General features: G+C 38.6%; 1 protein-coding gene across 6 annotated transcripts in view; it reads right to left on the bottom strand.

The window, feature by feature from the left end:
* Positions 1-25969, bottom strand: part of COMMD1 (copper metabolism domain containing 1) — a 177922-nt gene that overhangs the window by 106899 nt on the left and 45054 nt on the right. For 3 of the 6 annotated variants that reach the window (XM_055540410.1, XM_055540409.1, XM_055540415.1), the window contains one exon: positions 1943-2224. In XM_055540410.1, coding sequence (XP_055396385.1) covers positions 1943-2224 — 282 coding nt within the window. Of the gene's footprint in view, positions 1-1942; positions 2225-6696; positions 6954-23402; positions 23498-25969 lie in introns of those variants that run through there. The other 3 variants (XM_055540412.1, XM_055540413.1, XM_055540414.1) reach the window with 2 other exon arrangements.

Genomic DNA, 25969 nt, shown 5'->3' with positions numbered 1-25969 from the left:
AGATGAGTACTTGTGACAGAAACTATATAGCTCTCAAGCCTAAAATATCTGTCCTCTTAAAAAAAGCTTACCAACTTATTCTAAATAATCATGAAATGTTCCTGAAGCTAGCTAAAAAACATCTGTAGTGATGTTTAGAATTACTGATTGACAAAAAAAATTTCACTATTTTTAAAAAAGTTTTTTTTTTTTACTTTAGCTAACAAAATGAAAGGAAAATCATAGGAACTCAAAAATAGATTTTTAAAATCCCTGTGTCAGTACCCAGTAAGTTTAGATGGCATATAAAATCAAAACCCTAGCTCAAAAAATACTAGGAAAATATCCAGTTAAAGGAATACTATAATAGTTTTCTTCCCAGGTGGCACTTAGTGGTAGAGAACCTGCCTGCCAATCAGAAGAGGTTAAGAGATGCAGTTCGATCCCAGGGTTGCGAAGATCCCCTGGAGGAGTGCATGGCTACCCACTCCAGTATTCTTGCCTGGAGAATCTCATGGACAGAGGAGCCTGGTGGGCTACCAGGGTGGCAAAGAATCGGACACAACTGAAGTGACTTATAGCACAGCACATGGTTTTCTCGGAAAGTCAAAGCAGATACATATGTTTGCATCTTCTTGCCCAAATAACAAATACTAGAAGACAAAATGAAATAATCACTACTGCCAACATAAAAAACGAATAGCCTATACAAATGGCTGGTGAAACTGAAATATCCAAGAATACTTTCTGCACCTTTTTAAATGTCTGATTTTTGGCCTAGGAATTAATTGGAGTGGTTAAGAAAATGGACTTTAGGATCAGAGAAACCAAAGTCATAAAGGCTTGCAAAATAAAGGAATAAAAGGACCTCAAAATAAATTTTGCAAAAGTACAATTTTTAAAAAGGGATTATCTTTAAATTAAAATTTAAAAGTCATTAGGGAACTACAAATACTGAACAATCCTAAGAAACTCAAGAAGGGAATATGTGAGGAAATCTGCCAGCTAAAAAAATGTTCTTCTTATTAGAAGAAAAGAAATACATTTCTATTATAGCATGTAACAGAACCACTTATTTGATTATTTACCTGGGAATAAATCTAATTAGCTAATTCAGTGATCTGGGTTTTCTCTTCTTAATTACAAGTTGCTGCTTTTTCCCCCCCAAAAGACATATACCAGGTCATTAAAAGTCTGATCTGGCAGTCACATGACTGCCAGTTCAAACTGACTTCAAGAAAAGCCATGTGGATGTCTGCCATAACGACACTGGAAAATGAAAGGAAAGCAGTGAGCGAGTGAGTGAGAGTCGCTCAGTCGTGTCTGACTCTTTGTCATCCCATGGACTAGAGCCCAACAAGCTCCTCTGTCCGTGGAATTCTCCAGGCAAGAGTACTGGAGTGGGTTGCCATTTCCTTCTCCATCACAAGGAAAGCAGTACTGTTTTATAAATAATCAGTATCAATTAAAAATTATTTGTAGGCTCAGGGACAGAAATAGTACATACTCAGGGTCTTTAGGACAATATTGTAAATAAAATACATGGCCTCTTATACCTGAATGCCTATAAAGATGAGTTTTGTGAGTCAGTTTTGTTCTGTGTTGTTTAATCTTAATTTCTGGTCTTTATTTAGCATTTTTATCATTGCCTTGGAGATTCTGAATGCAGAGATCTAACCAAAAGGGAGCAGTGGACAACTTCTGTGCAGTCACCTCATTGATCCATTTTGTTCCTCTGAGATAGCTATACTAGAGGCTGGTGGCTTTCAGACTCAATCCACAATTGAGAATATCCACATTTTCCGATGATTTCTATCTCTGAAAAAGGATTCTAAAAAGCAGAATCTTTTCCTATTATTATCTCTGCAAACAAAGACTGTAAAATAAATTGTTCTGAATGTATGGCTAACATGTAATAGAAAATATAGTTTACAAAGGGGAATTGATCGAAGTTTGAACTCACCTGTCCACTTTTCCCTATTTCCAGCTCCATGATGGCAACAGGAGTATGTATTTGAGCTGAGTGTCTTGACTGTGATTTGCCATCAACTCTCCAGCTCAAGCTCCGAAGCCCTCTGTCCCAGCAGCTCTGGTTCATAAGACTCTCTCGGATTTTTGTCTTATGGCTCTTCCAGAACTTGGAAATGACAGCAGCTTGCTCAGATGTGATCCCTCCTTGCTTTTTGGTTTGAGCAGTCAAAAATGCCTCCAGCTGGTTGAAATCCATGTCTGCAGATGCAATAGACTAAAGACAGAAAAAGGAATAAATTTGAATTTGGAAGATAACTAGAAAAAGATAGTTTCTTAACTACAGATCACACTTTTAAATGATTCTTAATCACTGAATAATCTTTCAAAGGGTCATCAAGGCCTTCCCTGGTGGTCCAGTGGTTGAGAGTCCACCTGCTAATGCAGGGGACACAGATTCAATCCCTGGTTTGGAAGGATCCCACATGCCATGGAGCTACTAAGCCTGCTGCAGCACAACAACTGAGCCAGCACTCCAGAGTCTGCGAGCCAGAACCACTGGAACCATGCCTCACAGCTACTGAAGCCCACAGGCCCTAGAGCCCGTGCTCCACAACAAGAGAAGCCATCACGATGAGAAGTCCATGCACTCCAACTAGAGACTAGTCCATGCTTGATGCAACTAGAAAAGCCCATGCACAGCAATGAAGACCCAGCACAGCCAAATAAATACATCTTTTTAAAAAAGGTCATCAAAAGACAGTAATGAGAATAAGCTCTTCATAAGTACAAAAATATTCCCTTTCAAAATACTGAATATCAGAAAAGCTACTGTTAAAAATTTCACATTGGGAATTCCCTGGTGGTCCAGTAGACAGGACTCCATGCTCTCACTGCTGAGGACCCAGGTTCAATCCCTGGTCGGGGAACAAAGATCTCAGAAGCCATAAGCCATGGCCAAAAGAAAAAAAAAATCCACATCACTCAAATTCTCTATTAATAACTATAATCTATAAATATCCAGTTCCATGATGAGAAAATAATAATAAATAAAAATATAAAAATAAAATAATAAGATGAGAGTAAAATGAATTAGTGCTCTGATGAAATCTTACGTAATTGCACAGTGCCTTATAGCCAGGCTTGGTTTGATATACTATAAATGTGTGATGCCCTGTCCATAAGAAGTACTAAGTAAATTTTGTTAAATGTATTATTTTAGATTTGTAGCCTATCTTCAACCAAATAGTTCATATTCAATAATACTACTATACTATATTATGTTTTTCCATAAATTTTCAAACCTTAACTGCCACTGCTGTTCTGAGAAGAATAAGCAGCTAAACTGAAGTGGGAAATCATCAAAGGGATCAGGCAATGGAGCCTTGGATAGGACAGTGATGTTTAATACTTCATCTCAGAACAAGCTTTCCCCTCCCTGACCAAGAGTTCCAAACCAAAATACAATACCTCCTTTCTCTGGGCACAGTGACTGACCCAAATTAATCTCCCAATTTAGAGTAGGTGGAGAAGTGGTTTTGCCTCTTGGGTGTGATGGTACCAGAAGAATATGAGGCTAGATGGTTGTAAACAGTCATCTTTGATTTTCTGGCAAAATATCTGACTGCAAAAAAAGATGAAAATGGATTCTAATGGAGTGCTATCCCTGTTCTGTGATCCCCAAGGCCCTGGTTCCTACAGACCTCTCTTCAACTCCATGTTATCTCAGCATCTTTTCCACCTGTAGACACCAAAAAATCCCATTTACTATTCAAAATAGTTTAAGCTGTATAGCTACCATTTGGAAGCAAGAGTTCTACCTAAACTTAAGCATTAGAAATGAGAACAGAGGAATGTAAAGGCAGGTAGTGTACACACAGAATATAGGTAGAATGGGTGGAACAGAGGCTGAAAGACAAACATGTTGTCTTTCATTCCTCTATTAATATAAAAATTGTACAATAAATGTTAGAACATAAAGGCATTTCTCATAACAATTCAACATACATTTACTGAATATCTGCCTATTTATCAGGTATAAGGGTCCAAAATTTCTGGCTATGTGACTCAACAGAAACATTAACTTGTATAATATACTATAATTAAATAAAATTATTTCCACTGGCACTTTGCTTCACAATATCACAGCACAACACAGCTGATGTGTATCATTCTTTTCCTCAAAGCATATCAAGAAATCTACTCTGATTTAACTTCACTTGTGACAGAAGTTATTTTGATTGGATTCCAATCAATAATACCTTGAACTAGAATCAGTTCACCTAAAAAATGTGTTACCATCTCTATAACATAGTTTTCTTTTTTTTTGCCCAGTGTGTCCTGCAGGATGTAGTTTGCCAACCCCTGCTCAAGAACATGCTACAAAAAAACCCGACACATGTCCCGCATGACTTGGCAGTGTCCCATCTAAGATCATGTGGAAAGAAAACCTGTTTATAATTACTTGGACCTAGAAATTAGTCTTTTACTTTTTACATTAAAAAAAGTATTTTTTGCACAGTTTTAATAAGTTCTGAATTTTCCAGGAATGCAACTAACATAGCTTGTACTTTGGTCAGAACTTTATAAACAGGCTATCAAGCATTTTACAAAATCTCATTACCAGAGGCAATACCATTTGTATTTTTATATCTAAACTACCAAACCAAAACATCTATATCTGTCTGCACTTATTGCTGCACATTCACAATGATGCTATATATACCTACAAGTATTTAATTCATTATATGTTCTAATTCAGTAATGTTTCAACATTTACATTTTTTCTTTTTTTTTGACTGCACCACATGGCATGCAGGACCTTAGTTCCTAACCAAGGATTGAACCTGCTTCCCCTGCAGTGGAAGCACAAAGTCTTAGTGGAAGCAAAAGTTCCTCAACACTCACATTTTTAAATATATATTTTAAATTACTTTACTTTTTTATTTTCCTCATAACTTTACATTATACTCATGTCACCTTACTGATTAGAAATTATGCATATTAATTTTATTATATGTGAATTACATTTACATATGTATTTCATTTAAGGTTAAAAAGAACTCTACAAAAAAAAAAAAAAAAAAAAGAACTCTACAGTCAGGTCACTCAAGATGGCTGTTCTCTTGTTCTCTGTACATCCCCTGCCTAACAGCGCCTGCTTTACTCACATGACTGACCTTATAAACTTGTTCTGGGCCCCAGCTAGTGGCTCTTTTTATCAAAAGGTTGATGAGGGGTGTGGGCCTCTGACTTCCCTGGTAACTAATGAGTCAATTTGACATAATTCCCCCTATAACTGGCAATCTCCTCTTCCATATGGACACAAATAAGTGACTAATCTATCCCTTCCACCCAGGAGTGAAACCTGCCACGATGTCCGCCCTACCAATTGCTACACATGGTGGGGTGTTGCTCCAGGACCTTGTTTCAGATGTGTAAGCTCCCTCATTCATTAAACCAAAAAGCAAGAGTTAGAACCAGATATGGAACAACGGACTGGTTCAAAATAGGGAAGGGAGTACATCAAGGCTGTATAATGTCACCCTGCTTATTTAATCCATATGCAGAGCACATAATTAGAAATGCTGGCTGAATGAAGCTCAAGCTGAAATCAAGATTACCAGGAGAAATATCAATAACCTCAGATATGCAGATGACACCATCCTAATGGCAAAAAGTGAAGAGGAACTAAAGAGCCTCTTGATGAGGCTGAAGGTGAAAGAGGAGAGTGAAAAAGTTGGCTAAAAGAAGCAACCTAAACTAATGATAAAGAAAATGTAAACTAATGTATGGATGTGAGAGTTGGGCCATAAAGAAAGCTGAGCACCAAAGAATTAATGCTTTTGTACTGTGGTATTGGAGAAGATTCTTGAGAGTCCCTTGGATGGCAAGGAGATCAAACCAGTCAATCTGAAAGGAAATCAATCCTAAATATTCATTGGAAGGACTGATGCTGAAGCTGAAGCTCCAATACTTTGGCCACCTGATGCGAAGAACTGACTGATCGGAAAAGACTCTGATGCTGCGAAAAGACTGAAGGCAGGAGGAGAAGGGGATGACAGAGGATGAGATGGTTGGATGGCATCACCAACTCAATGGACATGAGTTTGAGCAAGTTTCAGGAGCTGGTTATGGACAGGGAAGCCTAGCATGCTGCAGTCCATGGGGTCACAAAGAGTCGGACACAACTGAGTGACTGAACTGAACTGAACGGAAACTAATAGCACTTCCCATCCATTAAACTGTCAAAAAGTAAACTACTCCACAACACTAAATGTCGTTTCTTCACTTTATTGACAACTCTCATATACTGTTGTGGGAACAGAACATTTTTAAAGAGCAATTTTGTATTCAGTTCAGTCACTCAGTCCTGTCTAACTCTTTGCAATCCCATGGACTGCAGCACGCCAGGCCTCCCTGTCCATCAGCAACTCCCGGAGCTTACTCAAACTCATGTCCATAGAGTCAAGGATGCCATCCAACCATCTTATCCTCTGTCATCCCATTCTCTTCCCTCCTTCAATCTTTCCCAGCATAAGGGTTGCCGGGGTCCAGCCCCGGCTGATCCAGGGTATTCGAAGCGGGGACGGCGTCGGCGACCTATTTAATTATTTATCCATCAAAGATATAAAGAGTAATAGAATGAGGATAGCTCAGTAGGAAAATTCAGTGGAGAAAAGAGGCTGAGTAGCTTGGTTTACGCGGGAGACCAATAAAACTTCAAGACAAGAAGTTTGCACCACTTACGTAGGCCGCAGGCGTCCTTCTGTTCTCCCGAAGGAGAGGAGACACTGAGGCCTCCCCGGTCGGATCTTAGAAGCCCAGGCATAATTAGCAAGCATGGTGGGTTCCGCACTCCAGATGGAGACTCAGCCAGAATTTGAAAGAGAGAGCGACATGGGGAGACCAAGTTTCAGTGAACAAGGCCCGCACTTTATTTTCCAAAGTAGTTTTTATACCTAAAGTTGTGCATAGAGGCTAATGGGGGAAGGGGTGGAGTCATGCAAGGACAGCAGTTCCTGGTCCTAATCGAAGCCAGGCTTTCAAACTTATCATATGCAAAAGTTCAGGTGAATTACATCATCTTCTGGCCAGGAGGCCTGTTAACATTTTAAGAAACTTATCTTTCTCTAAAGGTGATTATTCCAAAGTCAGGCACCAGCCTCCAAAAAAGCATTGGACAAAGCTGCATTCCTATAGGGCAAAGGTGAGGTGGGCTCAATCAAGAAAAGAATTAACTCAAGGGTCCAACGTTACAAACATTGAGGCTACTACTTACATTTCTATACACCCATTATATCAATCAATACACTGCCAAGGACACAGTAGGTATGGAGTATGGAGACTTAGCAGAAAACATTGGCTCAATAAGTGAAAAACCCTTCACCAATACAATTTCTAATCAATCTTTTAACTACTCAAAGGAATCTGTGTTTAGACAGTTTAGAACATCTCCTGCCTCTCACAGTTGGGAGGCTCTGAACAATCACATGTGGCCGGAAAAACCTATTCAGGCAGGCTAGAGGATTTCCAAAGGAGTTTGTACGTTAAACACTGTCACACCCAGGAATTATTAACTGGAGCTGTAAGCTAACTCTTTTTTCAGAGAGAGGTAGTGGGGACAGCCCCCCGTAAAGTCAGAGGTGTAGGTGAAAGCACAAAGCAGAAAGTAGGCAGACTCTGGTTTGGGGGGTAGATGCTCGAGAATTTCCAGGGGGACTCCTGAGGCTCGATCCCGCCTTTGCGTATGCCGAGCCTCCTTCCTCATGACCTTTGTCATGGGCGGAATTCCTCACGCTGGCTCCCGGCAGTGATAGAATTCCAGTTGAGCTATTCCAGATCCTGAAAGATGATGCTGTGGAAAGTGCTGCACTCAATATGCAATATGCACTCAATATGCAATATGCCGGCTCCCGGCAAAGGGTCTTTTCCAATGGGTTGGTTCTTCGCATCAGGTGGCCAAAATATTGGAGTTTCAGCTTCAACATCAGTCCTTCCAAAGAATATTCAGGCCTGATTTCATTTAGGATTGACTAGTTGGATCTCCTTGCAGTCCAAGGGATTCTCAAGAGTTTTCTCCAACACCACAGTTTAAAAGCATCAATTCCTCGGCACTCAGCTTTCTTCACAGTCCAACTCTCACATCCATACATGACCACTGGAAAAACCATAGCTTTGACTAGATGGACCTTTGATTGTAAAGTCATGTCTCTACTTTTTCATATGCTATCTAGATTGGTCATAGCTTTTCTTCCAACGAGCAAGTGTCTTTTAATTTCATGGCTGTAGTCACCATCTACAGTGATTTTGGAGCCCCTCAAAATAAAGTCTCTCACTGTTTTCATTGTTTCCCCATCTATTTGCCATGAAGTGATGGGACCTGATGCCATGATCTTCGTTTTCTGAATGTTGAGTTTTAAGTCAATTTTTTCACTCTCTTCTTTCACTTTCATCAAGAGACTTTAGTTCTTCTTCACTTTCTGTCATAAGGGTGGTGTCACCTGTTTATGTGAGGTTATTGATATTTCTTCCAGCAATCTTAATTCCAGCTTGTGCTTCATCCATCCCGGCACATCACATGATGTACTCTGCATATAAGTTAAATAAGCAGGGTGACAATATACAACCTTGACGGACTCCTATTCCTATTTGGAACCAGTCTGTTGTTCCATGTCCACTTCTAACTGTTGCTTCTTGACCTGCATACAGATTTCTCAGGACGCAGGTCAGGTGGTCTCGTATTCCCATCTCTTTAAGAATTTTCCACAGTTTGTTGTGATCTACATAAAGGCTTTGGCGTAGTCAATAAAGCAAAAGTAGATGTTTTTGTGGAACTCTCTTGCTTTTTCGATGATCCAGCGGATGCTGGTAATTTGATCTCTTGTTCCTCTGCTGTTTCTAAATACAGCTTGAACATCTGGAAGTTCATGGTTCAGGTACTATTGAAGCCTAGCCTGGAGAATTTTGAGCATTACTTTGCTAGCGTGTGAGCTGAGTGCAATTGTGTGGTAGTTTGACATTGCCTTTCTTTTGGAGTGGAATGAAAACTGACCTCTTCCAGTCCTGTGACCACTGTATTTTGTATTATTTATCAAAATTGAAGATGTACATATTCTAGAACTCAGCAACTCTTCTGCAATGGAAAAACCTTCGAAGAAGTCTTAGGTCTGTGCACTGGGAATCCCATACAGGAACAGTTATTTCAACAATATTAGTAATAGTAATAAATTAGAATCAACCAAATATCCAGGACTACAACAACAAAAATGGTCAGTGACAATCAAACAATGGACTAACACACAGTAAATGAATTAGAATTATATTTATCAATACGAATAAAGCACACACAATGCTGAACAACAGAAAAGTCAACCGCACTCAAATACATAAAGGTATGATACTATTTATATAAAATTTTATCAGATGAAAAATACTATAAATTTAAAACATATATATAGTACAAGTGTAATATTATGCATGAGGTTGATAATCAACACCTAATGCAGGTCAGAGGATACTTCAGAGGATAGGAAGAATGCAATCTGAGAGGCATATAGAAAGCCCTAGTAGTATCTACAATTTTTTTTTAATGTTTTTAACAAACGTTTAACACAGAATACAGAAAAGCTGTGAAAATAGTAGAGTTAGTACCACATACTCAATTTCCTTGGCTATGGACACCTTACACCTTACTTGTGACAAGTAGTGAATCAATACTGATACATTATTATTAACCACAGTCTATACTTTATTCATATTTCCTTAGTTTTTACCTGGTGTGCTTTTTATGTTCCAGGATCCCATCCAAGTTACATTACATTTAGTCATCATTTCTCCTTAAGTTTCCCTTGGCTATGATAGTTTTTCAAACTTTCCTTGTATTTTGTAACCTTGACAATTTTGAGGAGTACTAGTCAGGTACTGTGTAGAATATTCCTCAGTGAGGATTTGCTTCATGCTTTTCTCATGGTTAGACTGGGTTATAGGATTTGGGAGAAAAACTAGAGGTAAATTGTCATTCTCATGATACCGTATCAAGAATACATGCTAGCAGAACTTATCACTGTTCAAGAAGCCTAGCAGAGTGTTTGTCAGGTTTCTCCACTGTAAAATTACTATTTTCTCTCACTTTTCTATAACCTACTGTTTGGTAGGAAGTCACCATGAGCAGCCCACACTTTAGGAACAGGAAGTTCTGTTCCAGCTTCTTGGAGGCAAAGTATCTACATAAATTATTTGAAATTCTTCTGTGCAGGTCAATAATGTTTTCAGTTCAGTTCAGTTGCTCAGTCGTGTCCGACTCTTTGCGACCCCATGAATTGCAGCATGCCAGGCCTCCCTGTCCATCACCAACTCCCAGAGTGCACTCAAACTCATGTCCATCGAGTCAGTGATGCCATTCAGCCATCTCATCCTCTGTCATCCCCTTCTCCTCCTGCCCCCAATCCCTCCCAGCATCAGGGTCTTTTCCAGTGAGTCAACTCTTCGCATGAGGTGGCCTAAGTACTAGAGTTTCAGCTTTAGCATCATTCCTTCCAAAGAACACCCAGGGCTGATCTTCTTCAGAATGGACTGGTTGGCTCTCCTTGCAGTTAATGGGATTCTCAAGAGTGTTCTCCAACACCACAGTTCAAAAGCATCAATTCTGCAGCACTCAGCCTTCTTCACAGTCCAACTCGCACATCCATACATGACCACAGGAAAAACCATAACCTTGACTAGACAGACCTTTGTTGGCAAAGTAATATCTCTGTTTTTTAATATGCTATCTAGGTTGGTCATAACTTTCCTTCCAAGGAGTAAGCGTCTTTTAATTTCATGGCTGCAGTCACCATCTGCAGTGATTTTGGAGCCCAAAAAAATAAAGTCTGACACTGTTTCCACTGTTTCCCCATTTATTTCCCATGAAGTGATGGGACCAGATGCCATGACCTTAGTTTTCTGAATGTCATTAGACAAAAAAGAAATAATAAAGACCAGAGCAGAAATAAATGAATGAGAGACTAAAACAAAATAAAAACAAAAAGATCAATGAAACTAAGAGTTGATTCTTTGAAAAGATACACCAAATTGATAAACCTCAGCCAGACTCATCAGGAGAAAAAGACAGGCCTAAAAAAATAAAATGAGAAAGGAAAAAGGAGAATTTACAACTGACAACACAGAAATATAAAGGGTCATAAGAGATTACTACAAACAAGTATGTGCCAATTAAATGGACAACTGAGAAGAAATGGATAAATTCCTAGAAATGTACAATCTCCCAAGACTGAGACAGGAAAAAAAAAAAAAAAAAAAATATATATATATATATATATATATATATATATATATATGTACAGACTAATTACCAGTAGTGAAACTGAATTAGTAACTGAAAAAACAAACAAACAAAAAACCCAATTAGTAAGTCTAGGACCAGAAGGCTTCACAGGTGAACTCTACTAAACATTTAAAGACGAGTTAATGCCTATCCTCAAACTATTCCAACAAAAACTGAAGGGAAAGAAATGCTTTTAAACGCATTCTTTGAGGCCAGCATCATCTGACACAAAACCAGACAAAGGCACTACAAAAAATAAAAGAAAACTTCAGGCCCGTATCATTGATGAATCTATATGCAAAAATTCTCAACAAATATTAGTAAACTAAATACAACAATACATTAAAAGGATCATACACCATGATCAAGTGGGATTTATTCCAGGGATGCAGTTCAGTTCAGTTGCTTAGTCGTGTCTGATTCTTTGCTACCCCATGAACCGCAGCACGCCAGGCCTCCCTGTCCATCACCAACTCCCAGAGTCCACCCAAACCCATGTCCATTGAGTCGGTGATGCCATCCAACCATCTTATCCTCTGTTGTCCCCTTCTCCTCCTGGCCTCAATCTTTCCCAGCATCAGGGTCTTTTCAAATGAGTCAGCTCTTCCCATCAGGTGGCCAAAGTATTGGAGTTTCAGCTTCAACATCAGTCCTTCCAATGAACACCCAGGACTGATCTCCTTTAGGATGGACTGGTTGGATCTCCTTGCAGTCCAAGGGACTCTCAAGAGTCTTCTCCAACACCACAGTTCAAAAGCATCAATTCTTCGGCACTCAGCTTTCTTTATGGTCCAACTCTCACATCTGTACATGACTACTGGAAAAACCATAGCCTTGACAAGATGGATCTTTGTTGACAAAGTAACGTCCCTGCTTTTTTAATATGCTGTCTAGGTTGGTCATAATGTTCCTTCCAAGGAGTAAGCGTCTTTTAATTTCATGGCTACAGTAACCATCTGCAGTGATTTTGGAGCCCAGAAAAATAAAGTCAGCCACTGTTTCCCCATCTATTTGCCATGAAGCGTGGGACCAGATGCCATAATCTTAGTTTTCTGAATGTGGAGCTTTAAGCCAACTTTTTCACTCTCCTCTTTCACTTTCATCAAGAGGCTTTTTAGTTCTTCACTTTCTGCCATAAGGGTGGTGTCATCTGCATATCTGAGGTTATTGATATTTCTCCCGGCAATCTTGATTCCAGCTTGTGCTTCTTCCAGCCCAGCATTTCTCATGATGTACTCTGCATATAAGTAAAATAAGCAGGGTGACAATATACAGCCTTGATGTACTCCGTTTCCTATTTGGAACCAGTCTGTTGTTCCATGTCCAGTTCTAACTGTTGCTTCCTGACCTGCATACAGATTTCTCAAGAGGCAGGTCAGGTGGTCTGGTATTCCCATCTCTTTCAGAAGTTTCCACAGTTTATTGTGATCCACACAGCCAGGGATGCAAGGATGGTTCAAATCCAAAAATCAAAGAGACATACCACATTAACAAATTGAAGAATAAAATCCTATGATCATCTCAAGAGATGCAGAAAAAGCTTTTGACAAAATTAAACATCGATTTAAGATAACAACTCTCAACAAAGTGGGTACAGAGGAACATACCTCAACGTAATAAAAGTCATATGGGACAAACCTACAGCCAACATCATACTCAAGAGTGAAAAGTGGAAAGCCTTTCCTCTAAGATCAGGGACAAAATAAGGATGCCCACTCTCGCCACTGTTATTTAACACAGAATTGGAAGTTCCAGCCACAAAAGTTGAACAAGAAAAAATAAATAATAAAAGGAATCTGAATTGAAAGAGAAGTAAAACTGTCACTTCACAGATGATGATACTATATACAGAAAATCCTAAAGATACCACCAAAGAACTATTAGAACTCATAAATGAACCCAGTAAAGTTGCAGGATACAAAATTAGCATACAGAAACCTGTTGCATTTCTATACACTAACAGAATTGTCAGAAGAGAAGTTTTAAAATGTGTGTGTGTGCTCAGTCGCTCAGTTGTGTCCAACTCTTTGCAACTCCGTGGACTATACCCTGCAGCTAGGCTCCTCTGTCCATGGAACTTTCCACACCAGAATACTAGTGGTGGTTTAGTCGCTAAGTAGTGTCCAACTCTTGCGACCCCATGGACTGTAGCCTGCCAGGTGCTCTGTTCATGGAATTCTCCAGGCAAGAATACTGGAGTGGGTTGCCATTTCCTTTTCCAAGAATACTGGAGTGCATTGTAAATACCATTTATAAAAGAATAAGATACTAGGAACAAACCTAACAAAGGAGGTAAAAGACCTATACATGAAAAATTTTAAGACCCTAATGAAAGAAACGAAAGATAATATAGACAAAAAGAAAATACTGTGCTTACAAACTGGAACAATTAATTCTGTTAATATGACCATATTACCTGAGGCATTTACAGATGCAATGTAATCACTATCAATATACCAACAGCATTATTCACAGAACCAGAACAAATAATTCCAAAATTTGTTCTAAAAGGCCACTTACTGAATGGGAGAAGATGTTTTCAAACAATGTGTCTGATAAGCAGTTAATATCCAAAGAATTCATACAACTCAACAGAACACACACAAAAAAAGTTTAAATGGGCAGAAGATTTGAATAGACATTTCCCCAAAGAAGACATATGGATGACGAACAGACACAAGACATGGGGCATCACTAATTATCAAGTAAATGCAAATCAAAATCACAGTAAGACATCAACTCAGAACTGTCAGAATGGCTATCATCAAAAGACAACAAATAAACACTGGCAAGGATGTGGAGAAAAGGGAACTGTCATGCACTGTTGGGAATATAAATGGGTCCAGCTGCTCTGGAAAACAGTATGGAGACTTCTCAAAAAATCAAAACTAGAATTACCATATAAGAATCATTAATATCTCTAATTTTACTCTGGATGAAAAGAGGAAAGCAAAACCTGCTAGTCTAATATAATAAATACAAATTAATGTGGGAAATCTTGCTTCTTACTACCAAGAAGAAGAATATCGGGGACATAAATTCAATAACCCAAAAGTACTATTTTTTAAGTGTATCAAATATAAGTGATGAATCAATGCAGTGTAATAGCTTGTAGCTCTTTGTAATGAACTAGATAAAATAATGTCAAACATAAATAATAAACTTCTAGGATAAGTATCTAATTCACTTAAATATAAATGACCTTGAATTTAGGTAATTCTATTTTTCCAAGAAAGAAACAAAGTTTAATTGAAGAAATATTCCTTATCATGGTCAGTATTGCTAGCAATTTATATAAATAATTTTAAAAAAACAAGCAGAAAATTCTCACCCACAAATAATATACTTACCATCAATCTCATCCTACTTGGAAATAACTATCTTTTTCTAGTTATATTGTGTGGGTTTTTTTTTTTTAACATGGTAAGGAAAAAAATATTGCTGGAATGTGCCAAGGCAATTGTTTGAATAAATAGCTACTTCTTTAGTGACTATGTTATATCCAAGAAGAAAAAATGATTAGGAATTAAGCAAGATATTGCACGAGATATAAATATTTGCTTCTCCAACCACTTAATGGGAACAGTAATTAAGAACTTCAGAAAGTTATGCATTCCCCTAATTTCCATGAAGTAAGTTAACTGGAACACATCAAAGGGATTTAAATTCATCATCATTTCTAAGGAAAACAGATTTAGAAGCACAGAAAGCCAACCAAGAACTAACAATAGTTCAACCCCCATAGAAATTACTCATGGTAACCAAAAACAAACATTTACTTGTCAACATTTCTGTCAAGGTTCCAAAAACTTTGCTATGCAAAACATGCAGACATTTGTTTAGTTAAGCCTATGAACTACAGAATGCTACCAGTTGTTAACACAAAGAACTTAAGACCTCAGGAAAGCAAAAGCAATTTGCCTCTCAGTTCAGTTCAGTCACTCAGTCGTGTCCGACTCTTTGCGACCCCATGAATCACAGCATGCCGGGCTTCCCTGTCCATCACCAACTCTCGGAGTTTACTCAAACTCCAGTCCATCGAGTCAGTGATGCCATCCAGCCATCTCATCGTCTGTCGTGCCCTTCTCCTCCTGCCCCCAATCCCTCCCAGCATCAGAGTCTTTTCCAATGAGTCAACTCTTCACATGAGGTGGCCAAAGTACTGAAGTTTCAGCTTTAGCATCATTCCTTCCAAAGAAATCCCAGGGCTGATCTCCTTCAGAATGGACTGGTTGGATCTCCTTGCAGTCCAAGGGACTCTCAAGAGTCTTCTCCAACACCACAGTTCAAAAGCATCAATTCTTCAGTGCTCAGCCTTCTTCACAGTCCAACTCTCACATCCATACATGACCACAGGAAAAACCATAGCCTTGACTAGACGGACCTTTGTCGGCAAAGTAATGTCTCTGCTTTTGAATATGCTATCTAGGTTGGTCATAACTTTCCTTCCAAGGAGTAAGCATCTTTTAATTTCATGGCTGCAGTCACCATCTGCAGTGATTTTGGAGCCCCCAAAAATAAAGTCTGACACTGTTTCCCCATCTATTTCCCATGCAGTGATGGGACTGGATGCCATGATCTTAGTTTTCTGAATGTTGGGCTTTAAGCCAACTTTTTCACTCTCCACTTTCACTTTCATCAAGAGGCTTTTTAGTTCCTCTTCACTTTCTAGTGACTATTAATATTAGCTTGGTAGTAAAGGGTCATAAAGAGAATGTTTTTTCTCCTGATTTATTTCATAAGAATATTTTCTGTCAAAAATATATTTAGGGACTTCCCTGGCAGTCCAGTGGTTAAGAATCTACCTTCCAATGCATGGGACACCCAGGTTCAATCCTTGGTTGGGAAACTAAGATCCCACATGTCTTGGGGCAACAGAGCCCATGTGCTGCAACTAGTGAGCCCAAGTGCCACAACTAGAGAAGCTTGTGTGCTGCAACAAAGACTCAGCACAGTCAAAAAAGATTTTCTAATAATAATAATAAAAGAAATACATATTTACACAATTAAAGGCCAATACTAGGTCAAAAGATCTTAGTTGCATTTCTATAGCCTCTTGGAATAAAAACTCACATAATAAGCTAAAGCAAGTGAAACAGCCCAAAAAATGGTTTAGGTAAATTAGTGTTTTCAAAAGTTTTCTTGTTTTTAAAAATTAAATATTTCCTTTGAATTTGTTTATGCTATTATTTAAAGTAGAACATTGTCCAAAACATAAGCAGAAATAGTCCAAAAGAAAAATAGTTTTGTCTTTTATTTACTTTCAGTAAAAAGGGCTTCCCAGTGGTAAAGAACCCACCTGCCAATGCAAGAGACACAGGAGATGCAGGTTCAATCCCTGGGTCAGGAAGATTCCCTGGAGGAGGGCATGGCAACCTACTCCAGTATTTTTGCCTAGAGAACCCCATGGACAGAGGAGCCTGGAGGGCTACAGTCCAGAGTAGAAAAGAGGCGGACATATCTGAGGACTTAGCATGCAAATTAGTAAAATCTGATTTACTGCACTTGAAGTTAGAAAGTGGTTTTGCTATTTGAAACACTTCTCTGAGTTTTAATTTCCCTAAAATTAAATGAAGGGGATCTCCCAAATGATCTCTATGTACTCTGCCCCCAGCATTAACATTCCATGTTACTACATCTATAGACTGAGCGTCATAAAATTACCAGTTTTTGACTTACAAAAATGGTAATTTGAAGTGGTTCAATCTTGTTAAATCTCCAAAGTTTTATTCCTTCCTATAAACTATCTTTGGCCTCATGCAGCTTTTGTATATTTTTTTTAGTACAGTTGATTTATAACATTGTGTTATTTTCAGATGTATAGCAAAGCGATTCAGTTACACTATGTATGTATCTATATATATTTTTCGCTTCTCCCATTATATAGTTCTGAATATAGTTCCCTGTGTTATACTAAGTCTGTGTTGTTTACTTTATGTACGGTTTTTTTGTATTCTTAAAGCAGCTGTCTCTAATTGCCATTAGTATTGAATGCACTTTATTAAAAAAAAATTTTAAGGCCTATTTTATTGCTGAAGAAAAAGAAGATAATCTGATATGGAAACCCTCCTATGTTGCTGCTGCTAAGTCGCTTCAGTCATGTCCGACTCTGTGCGACCCCATAGACGGCAGCCCACCAGGCTCCTCCGTCCATGGGATTTTCCAGGCAAGAGTACTGGAGTGAGTTGCCATTGCCTTCTCCCCCTCCTATGTTACTACTTCCCAATTCAGTTTTAAGTATTTGCAGCATTTGTTCTAGCCCACTCAGTTTTAGGACTCCAACTGTTATCACTGTATGATCTTCATCTCCTAGTTTCAAACAACTTCCCAATAGGTCCTGTCCTAAGCTCTCAAAAAGAGATGAATAACACAAACATGCCTTGAAGAGCACACAAACCAGTGTGTAAACAAAAGTGCAATGCAGCATCCTTGGCTTTCCTTATTTACTCGGAAATCTAGAGCAGTACTACCCAAAGTACAGTGTGCAGACCAACGCCAGTTCACAAACTTCATTACAAGTCCCCAGCAAGGTGACTGTCAGATCAGATCAGTCGCTCAGTCGTGTCCAACTCTTTGCAGCACGTCAGGCCTCCCTGTCCATCACCAATTCCCGGAGTTCACTCAGACTCACGTCCATCGAGTCAGTGATGCCATCCAGCCATCTCATCCTCTGTCGTGCCCTTCTCCTCCTGCCCCCAATCCCTCCCAGCATCAGAGTCTTTTCCAATGAGTCAACTCTTCGTATGAGGTGGCCAAAGTACTGGAGTTTCAGCTTTAGCATCATTCCTTCCAAAGAAATCCCAGGGCTGATCTCCTTCAGAATGGACTGGTTGGATCTCCTTGCAGTCCAAGGGACTCTCAAGAGTCTTCTCCAACAGCACAGTTCAAAAGCATCAATTCTTCGGTGCTCAGCCTTCTTCACAGTCCAACTCTCACATCCATACTTGACCACAGGAAAACCATAGCCTTGACTAGATGAACCTTTGTTGGCAAAGTAATGTCTCTGCTTTTGAATATGCTATCTAGTTTGGTCATAACTTTCCTTCCAAGGAGTAAGTGTCTTTTAATTTCATGGCTGCAGTCACCATCTGTAGTGATTTTGGAGCCCAGAAAAATAAAGTCTGACACTGTTTCCATGTTTCCCCATCTATTTCCCATGAAGTGATGGGACCGGATGCCATGATCTTCATTTTCTGAATGTTGAGCTTTAAGCCAACTTTTTCACTCTCCTCTTTCACTTTCATCAAGAGGCTTTTGAGTTCCTCTTCACTTTCTGCCATAAGGGTGGTGTCATCTGCATATCTGAGGTTATTGATATTTCTTCCTGCAATCTTGCTTCCAGCTTGTGTTTCTTCCAGTCCAGCGTGTCTCATGATGTACTCTGCATAGAAGTTAAATAAGCAGGGTGACAATATACAGCCTTGACCAACTCCTTTTCCTATCTGGAACCAGTCTGTTGTTCCATGTCCAGTTCTAACTGTTGCTTCCTGACCTGCATACAGATTTCTCAAGAGGCAGATCAGGTGGTCTGGTATTCCCATCTCTTTCAGAATTTTCCACAGTTCATTGTGATCCACACAGTCAAAGGCTTTGGCATAGTCAACAAAGCAGAAATAGATGTTTTTCTGGAACTCTCTTGCTTTTTCCATGATTCAGCGGATGTTGGCAATTTGATCTTTGGTTCCTCTGCCTTTTCTAAAACCAGCTTGAACATCTGGAAGTTTACGGTTCACATATTGCTGAAGCCTGGCTTGGAGAATTTTGAGCATTACTTTACTAGTGTGTGAGATGAGTGCAACTGTGCAGTAGTTTGAGCATTCTTTGGCATTGCCTTTCTTTGGGATTGGAATGAAAACTGACCTTTTCCAGTCCTGTGGCCACTGCTGAGTTTTCCAAATTTGCTGGCATATTGAGTGCAGCACTTTCACAGCATCATCTTTCAGGATTTGAAGTAGCTCAACTGGAATTCCATCACCTCCACTAGCTTTATTCGTAGTGATACTTTCTAAGGCCCACTTGACTTCACATTCCAGGATGTCTGGCTCTAGGTCTGTGATCACACCATCGTGATTATCTGGGTTGTGAAGATCTTTTTTGTACAGTTCTTCTGTGTATTCTTGCCATCTCTTCTTAATATCTTCTGCTTCTGTTGGGTCCATACCATTTCTGTCCTTTATCGAGCCCATCTTTGCATGAAATGTTCCTTTAGTATCTCTGATTTTCTTGAAGAGATCCCTAGTCTTTCCCATTCTGTTGTTTTCCTCTATTTCTTTGCATTGATCACTGAAGAAGGCTTTCTTATCTCTTCTTGCTATTCTTTGGAACTCTGCATTCAGATGTGTATATCTTTCCTTTTCTCCTTTGCTTTTTGCTTCTCTTCTTTTCACAGCTATTTGTAAGGCCTCCCCAGACAGCCATTTTGCTTTTTTGCATTTCTTTTCCATGGGGATGGTCTTGATCCCTGTCTCCTGTACAATGTCACGAACCTCATTCCATAGTTCATCAGGCACTCTATCAGATCTAGGCCCTTAAATCTATTTCTCACTTCCACTGTATAATCATAAGGGAGGTGACTGTAGAAAGAGAATAAACATTCAGAAACTTTTTTGACAATGTAATGGGTTTTTTCTTAGATCAATTATTCTAGCAAAAAGATTAAACCTTGTGTTTTTATGTATTTTTGGTCAGAAATTGAAAATTCTAAAAAACAACACACACACACAACAAAACTGGTCCTCAACAGACATCATTTAAAAAGCACTGGTGATTCCAATATAAAATTGAAAATTAAAAAAAAATAAAGTTGAAAAAAAAAGAAGCACTGGTGTTGAGTCTATTATTTTTGCAGTTTAGGTCAGCTGTATTTTAAACTAAAAACACTCATCTCATATCTGACTTCATCAACTAATAGCTAATCAGCCCTGTTTCCACTATAATAAAAATCCTGGCTACATTTAAAAGGAGGGAAACAAGGATACCAAGAAGAAAATAAAGTGCTGGCTATGGACAAGTTGGAAAGATTAAAGTCAAAGCTAAAAATAAGAAATGAGAAAATGCTATTACTCTTCAAAGGGGAGAAAAGAAAATATTTCACGTTGACAGCAAATTTTATAAATCACAGTTATCTATGCCTGGTTCTTCTTACAGGAAAAAAAGAAAAGCTGCAATCATATGAATTTCTCAATTCACACAATTCAGCAATTGAAAATTACCAATAGAAGGAAACTTCAGCAAAACGGAGAGATATGGAGTAAGTAGGAGACTTTATTCCTCACACATCTGTGTAACTAGTCCTGTTCCTTGCCATCTGTGATAAAATAATAGTCTCTGTTTATCTGATGTCTCCACACCTGGGAAATTACTGGAGCCTTTGTAAACAAAATCCAACCATGTTTCATTTGGCACAGGTAAACATAGAAATGCAATCAAATCATATTTCAAAGGCAATTTCATATTTCCCATTACTAGATTTAATACACAACTGATAAATAGCCAGTGGGTATTTGCTGTATGATGAAGGGAGTTCAAACCTGTGCTCTGTGATGGGGCTGGTAGTGGGAGGGAGGTTCAAGAGGGAGAAGACATATGTATACCTATGGCTGATTTCATGTTGATGTATGGTAGAAACTAACATGATATTGTAAAGCAATCACCCTCTAATTAAAAATAAATAAATTAAAAAATGATATACAATGGACTAGTGTGTCTCTTGAGTACTACTGCCATATTCTATCCTAAATTTACACATTAAAAAGGAAACTAATTTTCCTAAGAGAAAAATTTGGCCAATTATGGATTCACCTAGAGTACCTCTGGATACATTCCAAAGTGCAATGACAAGTACAACTACTATGTAACAGTGACTATACCAAGAAATTTCCAGTTTTCTGGCTGCTCTAACATCCAATTAAGGGCAGACAGCCCAGAATCTGGTGATAGGGAGCTAGATGGGAGTGAGAAAAATATAAAAGTACACACTGTAATACATTTAGTGATGAATCTGGTTAAATATATCCATATCAGGTAACAGAACACCTGTGAAAACTGAATTCTGAACATCAACAATTTAAAAACAGCCTCAAACAACTGGGAAATCTTGGGTACACAGCACTTAGTCACTGTGCTCCGATCATTATGTGTTCCAGAAGGTATGCTTAGCTAGTAAATAAACCTACCCAACCTCCCAGAATTTTCAGGGCAGTTTATTTTTTCTTTTCTCTCGTATTTATTTATTTGACTACATCAGGTCTTAGCTGTGAAATACTTAGCTGTGGCATGGGCTCTGGAGCACAAGAGCTCAGTAGTTGTTGCTCGTGGTGCTTCACAGCATGTGGGATCTTAGTTCCCCCACCAGGGGTGAGACCCAGTCTCCTGCATTGCAAGGTGGATTCTTAACCACTGGATCACTAGGGAAGTCCCTCTGAGGGCAGCTTTATAGACCTTCTTTCCTTAAGGAAATCAAATCTTGAAACTTCAATAAAAGTAAATACTTATTTCCCCTTTTGAATGTCTGAACATTCTCAGACAAGTTTTCTGTAAGGCAAAAAAATAAAATACTGAGAAAAAAAGGCAATGAAGTCTCCTTGTGAGAAAGGATACTGAACTCTGAAGCTCCAACTCCTGTCCTAGAGATCTACCTTGCCCTTAATGATAACCCCTTGCAGCAGCCATTTTTTTCCCTCACATTTTAGTAACTGCTCTGGTGAATTTTTAAACATCTACCCCTAACTGAGATTACACTTGGTTTTTCAATCTTTCTTAGTCATGTATAAGATTTCACATACAGTCATCAGTTGATCACCAACTATTTATTAAGTGTTCACAAAGCTCAACACTATGTTGAAATACCTGCTCATGCAATATTTACAGTTTAGTAGAAAGACTACAGATTACATCTAACAATTTTCTCTGCTGAAGTAGTTTCATTTCTGGTTTTTTAAAGAGTCTTACTTGGTAGCTAGGCCTAGCAGATAAATCACACTGTTAAGCCATACAGTCCTCTCCATTAAATAAGATATGTAATTTATCAGAAATTATCAGCTGGAAACTACAGAAATTAAAACTACTTCAGACAATTTTACATGAAATTTTACATCCGTGTTTATGCTTTCATATTAATAAAAACTGTATCACAGTAACTTTAGATTTTTTAATTATATTCATTTACAGCAAAGTAAATATATCTGCTATTCTGAATATTCACAGAACATTTATTTAGATATCAAACACTCAACTAGCTGAAAAAACAAAATTCAGATAATAATAGGTTCAGAAACACTACTCAGTCTCTCAATTCTTTATCACAAATATAAAAATGAAAAATACAATGAAGAAGATGACAAAAAGAAGAGAAAATGGTTAAGAAACAAGTGTTATGACGTCTAGATATACAGATTTCTCTGGGTATACAGCTAAGAAGCACGCATTCCCACTGCAGAACTTCAGAAAGGGTTTCCCTGGTGGCTCAGAGGTAAACAATCTGCCTGCCAATTCAGGAGAAACAGTTTCAATCCCCGATCCTGGAAGATCCCACATGCCACAAAGCAACTGAGCTCATGTGCCACGACTATTGAGCCTGTCCTCCAGAGTCCAGGAGCCAAAACTACTGAAGCCCGCATGCCCTAGAGTTTATTCTCTGCAACAAGAGAAGGCACCACAATGAGAAGTTCTTGCACCGCAACTAGACAGTCACCCCCACTGTCTGAAACTAGAGAAAAAAGCCTATGCAGCAAACAGACACAGCACAGCAGAGTAAGAATTAGTAACAGGATTTAATGCATTGATGAGAATGATTTTATGACTTTTTGTTTGAAACACTGCTGGTTCTTTAATACTTTGAGTTAAACAGGCATTTGAAAAAATCTAAATAACTTCATTCTTAAAGTACAAATCAAAGTTTCCTGACCTTATAAAATATATTCAAACAAAAGACTTTTCCCATTTCACTGTAAATAAAATTTTCAGATGCAATTTTTACTTGGGGAAAATTAGAAACATGCATCTTCCTTCAATGAAAAATTGTCAGTTCAGTTCAGTTGCTCAGTCGTGTCTGACTCCTTGCGACCCCATGAATCGCAGCATGCCAGGCCTCCCTGTCCATCACCAACTCCCAGAGTTCACTCAAACTCACGTCCATCGAGTCGGTGATGCCATCCAGCCATCTCTTCCTCTGTCGTACCCTTCTCCTCCTGCCCCCAATCCCTCCCAGCATCAGAGTCTTGTATCCTGTTTCAAATAAAAATTATAAGGAATTAATTTTAAAGTGCTAATTTTTGAAGCACCTGAAAAGTTATTCTACCAATTACATGTGATCTTAAAGTCATATCTGACATAGATCAGTGGAATAAAATTGAGAGTTCAAAAACAAACCCTTATATTCATGGTCAACTGATTTTTCAACAAAGGTAAAAAGACAATTCAGTGAGGAAAAGACAGGCTTTTCAATAAATAGGGCTGACATAATTGTGCACCCACTTCCCTGGTGGCTCAGATGGTAAAGAATCCTCGTGCAATGCAGCAGACCTGAGTTTGATCCCTCGGTTGGGAAGATCCTCTGGAGGAGGTCACAGCAATCAACTCCAATATTCTTGCCTGGAGAATCCCTTGGACAGAGAAGCCTGGCGGGCTACAGTCCATGGGGTCGCAAAGAGCCTGACACGACTTAGTGACTAAGCATAGCATGCATAAAGTTTAATGTAGACTGTGTTCCTCAAGTTTTCATTACACATTCCTAAGAAGTGCCTTGAGATATTTTGAACTTAATTTGCCCTCCCCTCAAAAATTTTTAATGCAACAAATATCCTATTTATCTTTTTTTAATATTTATTTGGTTGCACTGGGTCTTAGCTGGGGCATACAAGACCTTCATGTGGCACAGCAGGCTTAGCTGCCCCAAGCCATGTGGGATCTTCATTCCTAGACCAGGGATTGAACCCATGTCCTCTGCATTTCAAGGCAGATTCTGAACCACTGGACCACCAGAGAAGTCCCTGTTTATCTGCTCTATCTCTGGTTTACACATAAATACAGAAAGATTTTTTTCATTCTTCAAGAACCGATTATCTCCTCCAATGAGAATGCATGAGAATATTAGCTGACACACAAAAATTAACTCAAAATGGATCATATACTAAAATGTAAAACCTAAAACTATAAAACTCCTTGAAAAAAATAAAATAGACTATCTTTGAGAACTTTTCAACATGAAAACGGCTCTTAAATGCAACACCAAAGTACAACCTATAAAGAAACAAATTCATAAGCTGGTCTTTATCAAAATCAAATACTTGTTGCAGTTCAAAACAAAATTAAATGACAAGCCACAGACTGGGAGAAAATATTTGCCAGTTATATTTCTGGTAACAAACGTATCCAGAATATATATATTTTTAAGTTGTTATAACTCACTAATAACACAAAATGACTGAATTTTTAAATGGGCAGAAGATTTAAATAGACATGTCACTTCTGTGTACCTTCTGGGGGGATATCTCTTGAAGCTATGCCTAACCCATAAAAAGGCTTATGGTTTGCATCACATTTTGAATTAGCTTACTTTCTGAAGCTGAGTTAGAGTCCCAGGCTTCTTTTTTGTAAGGTAAACCTTAGGATGGAAGTTATTTCTGACTTTGGTTTCCTGGTCTCTCTGCTGCTTTGAAGGCGCTATGCTTACTCAGGCTGTGAGTTCTTGGATTTCTGTTTCAAGCCTCTCTGTTCTCACTACTAGGTCCTGCTCCTATCATGGGACCTTTAAGTCAACTAAAATCATCCTTCTCAAACCCCTGCTGACCATATGCTCTGCCACTACACCACTAACTCTAACTCTCTGCTTTCTCCCTAGTTGGTATGCCTTTACAAGAATAATTTAGAACTTCCAAAGGTCCTTTAGAAAAACTTAAACATTTCCTAAGCTGGCTTCTCCAAGGCTTTGCCCACTGCATGTGAGCCCCTCAATTCCCTAGAGTCATTGGATCTTCAGCCCCCTGCCCACTCCCTCTAAGGACTCAGAACTCACAAAAGCAACCACTTGGATAAAAAGGTTAATTGTTAGTCCACATTCTCCACAAGATTATATATCAGGACAAAAGAAAACCTTAAAACTCTTCCAAAATAAAGGCAAAAAGCTGTAGTCCTTATACTGAGCAGGTAACAACTTCTCCCATTTACCAGACACACTATTCAATAAAAACACAAGGTGGGACAAAGATGAGAACGCTTACATATAAACGAGTGCATTCTGTATTACAGTATTTATGTCTGACACATAGCTAAAATTTTAGGATGAAAGTCATAAAGCTCTCTACATTCCTGTCTGTCTAAAAATATGATATACATATGTACTATTTTCCTATCTCCATATTACTAAATTAACAAAGAAGCTCTATTCTAATTGACATAGGAAAAGGAAGTGTTTATATAAACTACAGTAAGTCCCCTACATACAAACCCTCAAGTTGCAAACTCCCAAAGATGTGAACGTGTATTCGTATGTCAAACCATATAAGTAATTCACATGTCTGGTGTACACTGTCACATGCATGCATCCTCTAAAAGTGGCTGTGCTTTTGTATACTTTAATAGACAGTATTACATAGAATACAGTAGTTCAGTTCAGTTCAGTTGCTCAGTTGTGTCCGACTCTTTGCGACACCATGAAGCACAGCACGCCAGGCCTCCCTGTCCATCACCAACTCCAGG

Source organism: Bubalus kerabau, chromosome 11 (assembly GCF_029407905.1).
Source record: "Bubalus kerabau isolate K-KA32 ecotype Philippines breed swamp buffalo chromosome 11, PCC_UOA_SB_1v2, whole genome shotgun sequence".
Classification (NCBI taxonomy): Eukaryota; Metazoa; Chordata; class Mammalia; order Artiodactyla; family Bovidae; genus Bubalus; species Bubalus kerabau.
The sequence above is the reverse complement of the archived record's forward strand: the minus strand, read 5'-3'. Positions and strand labels throughout refer to the sequence as shown.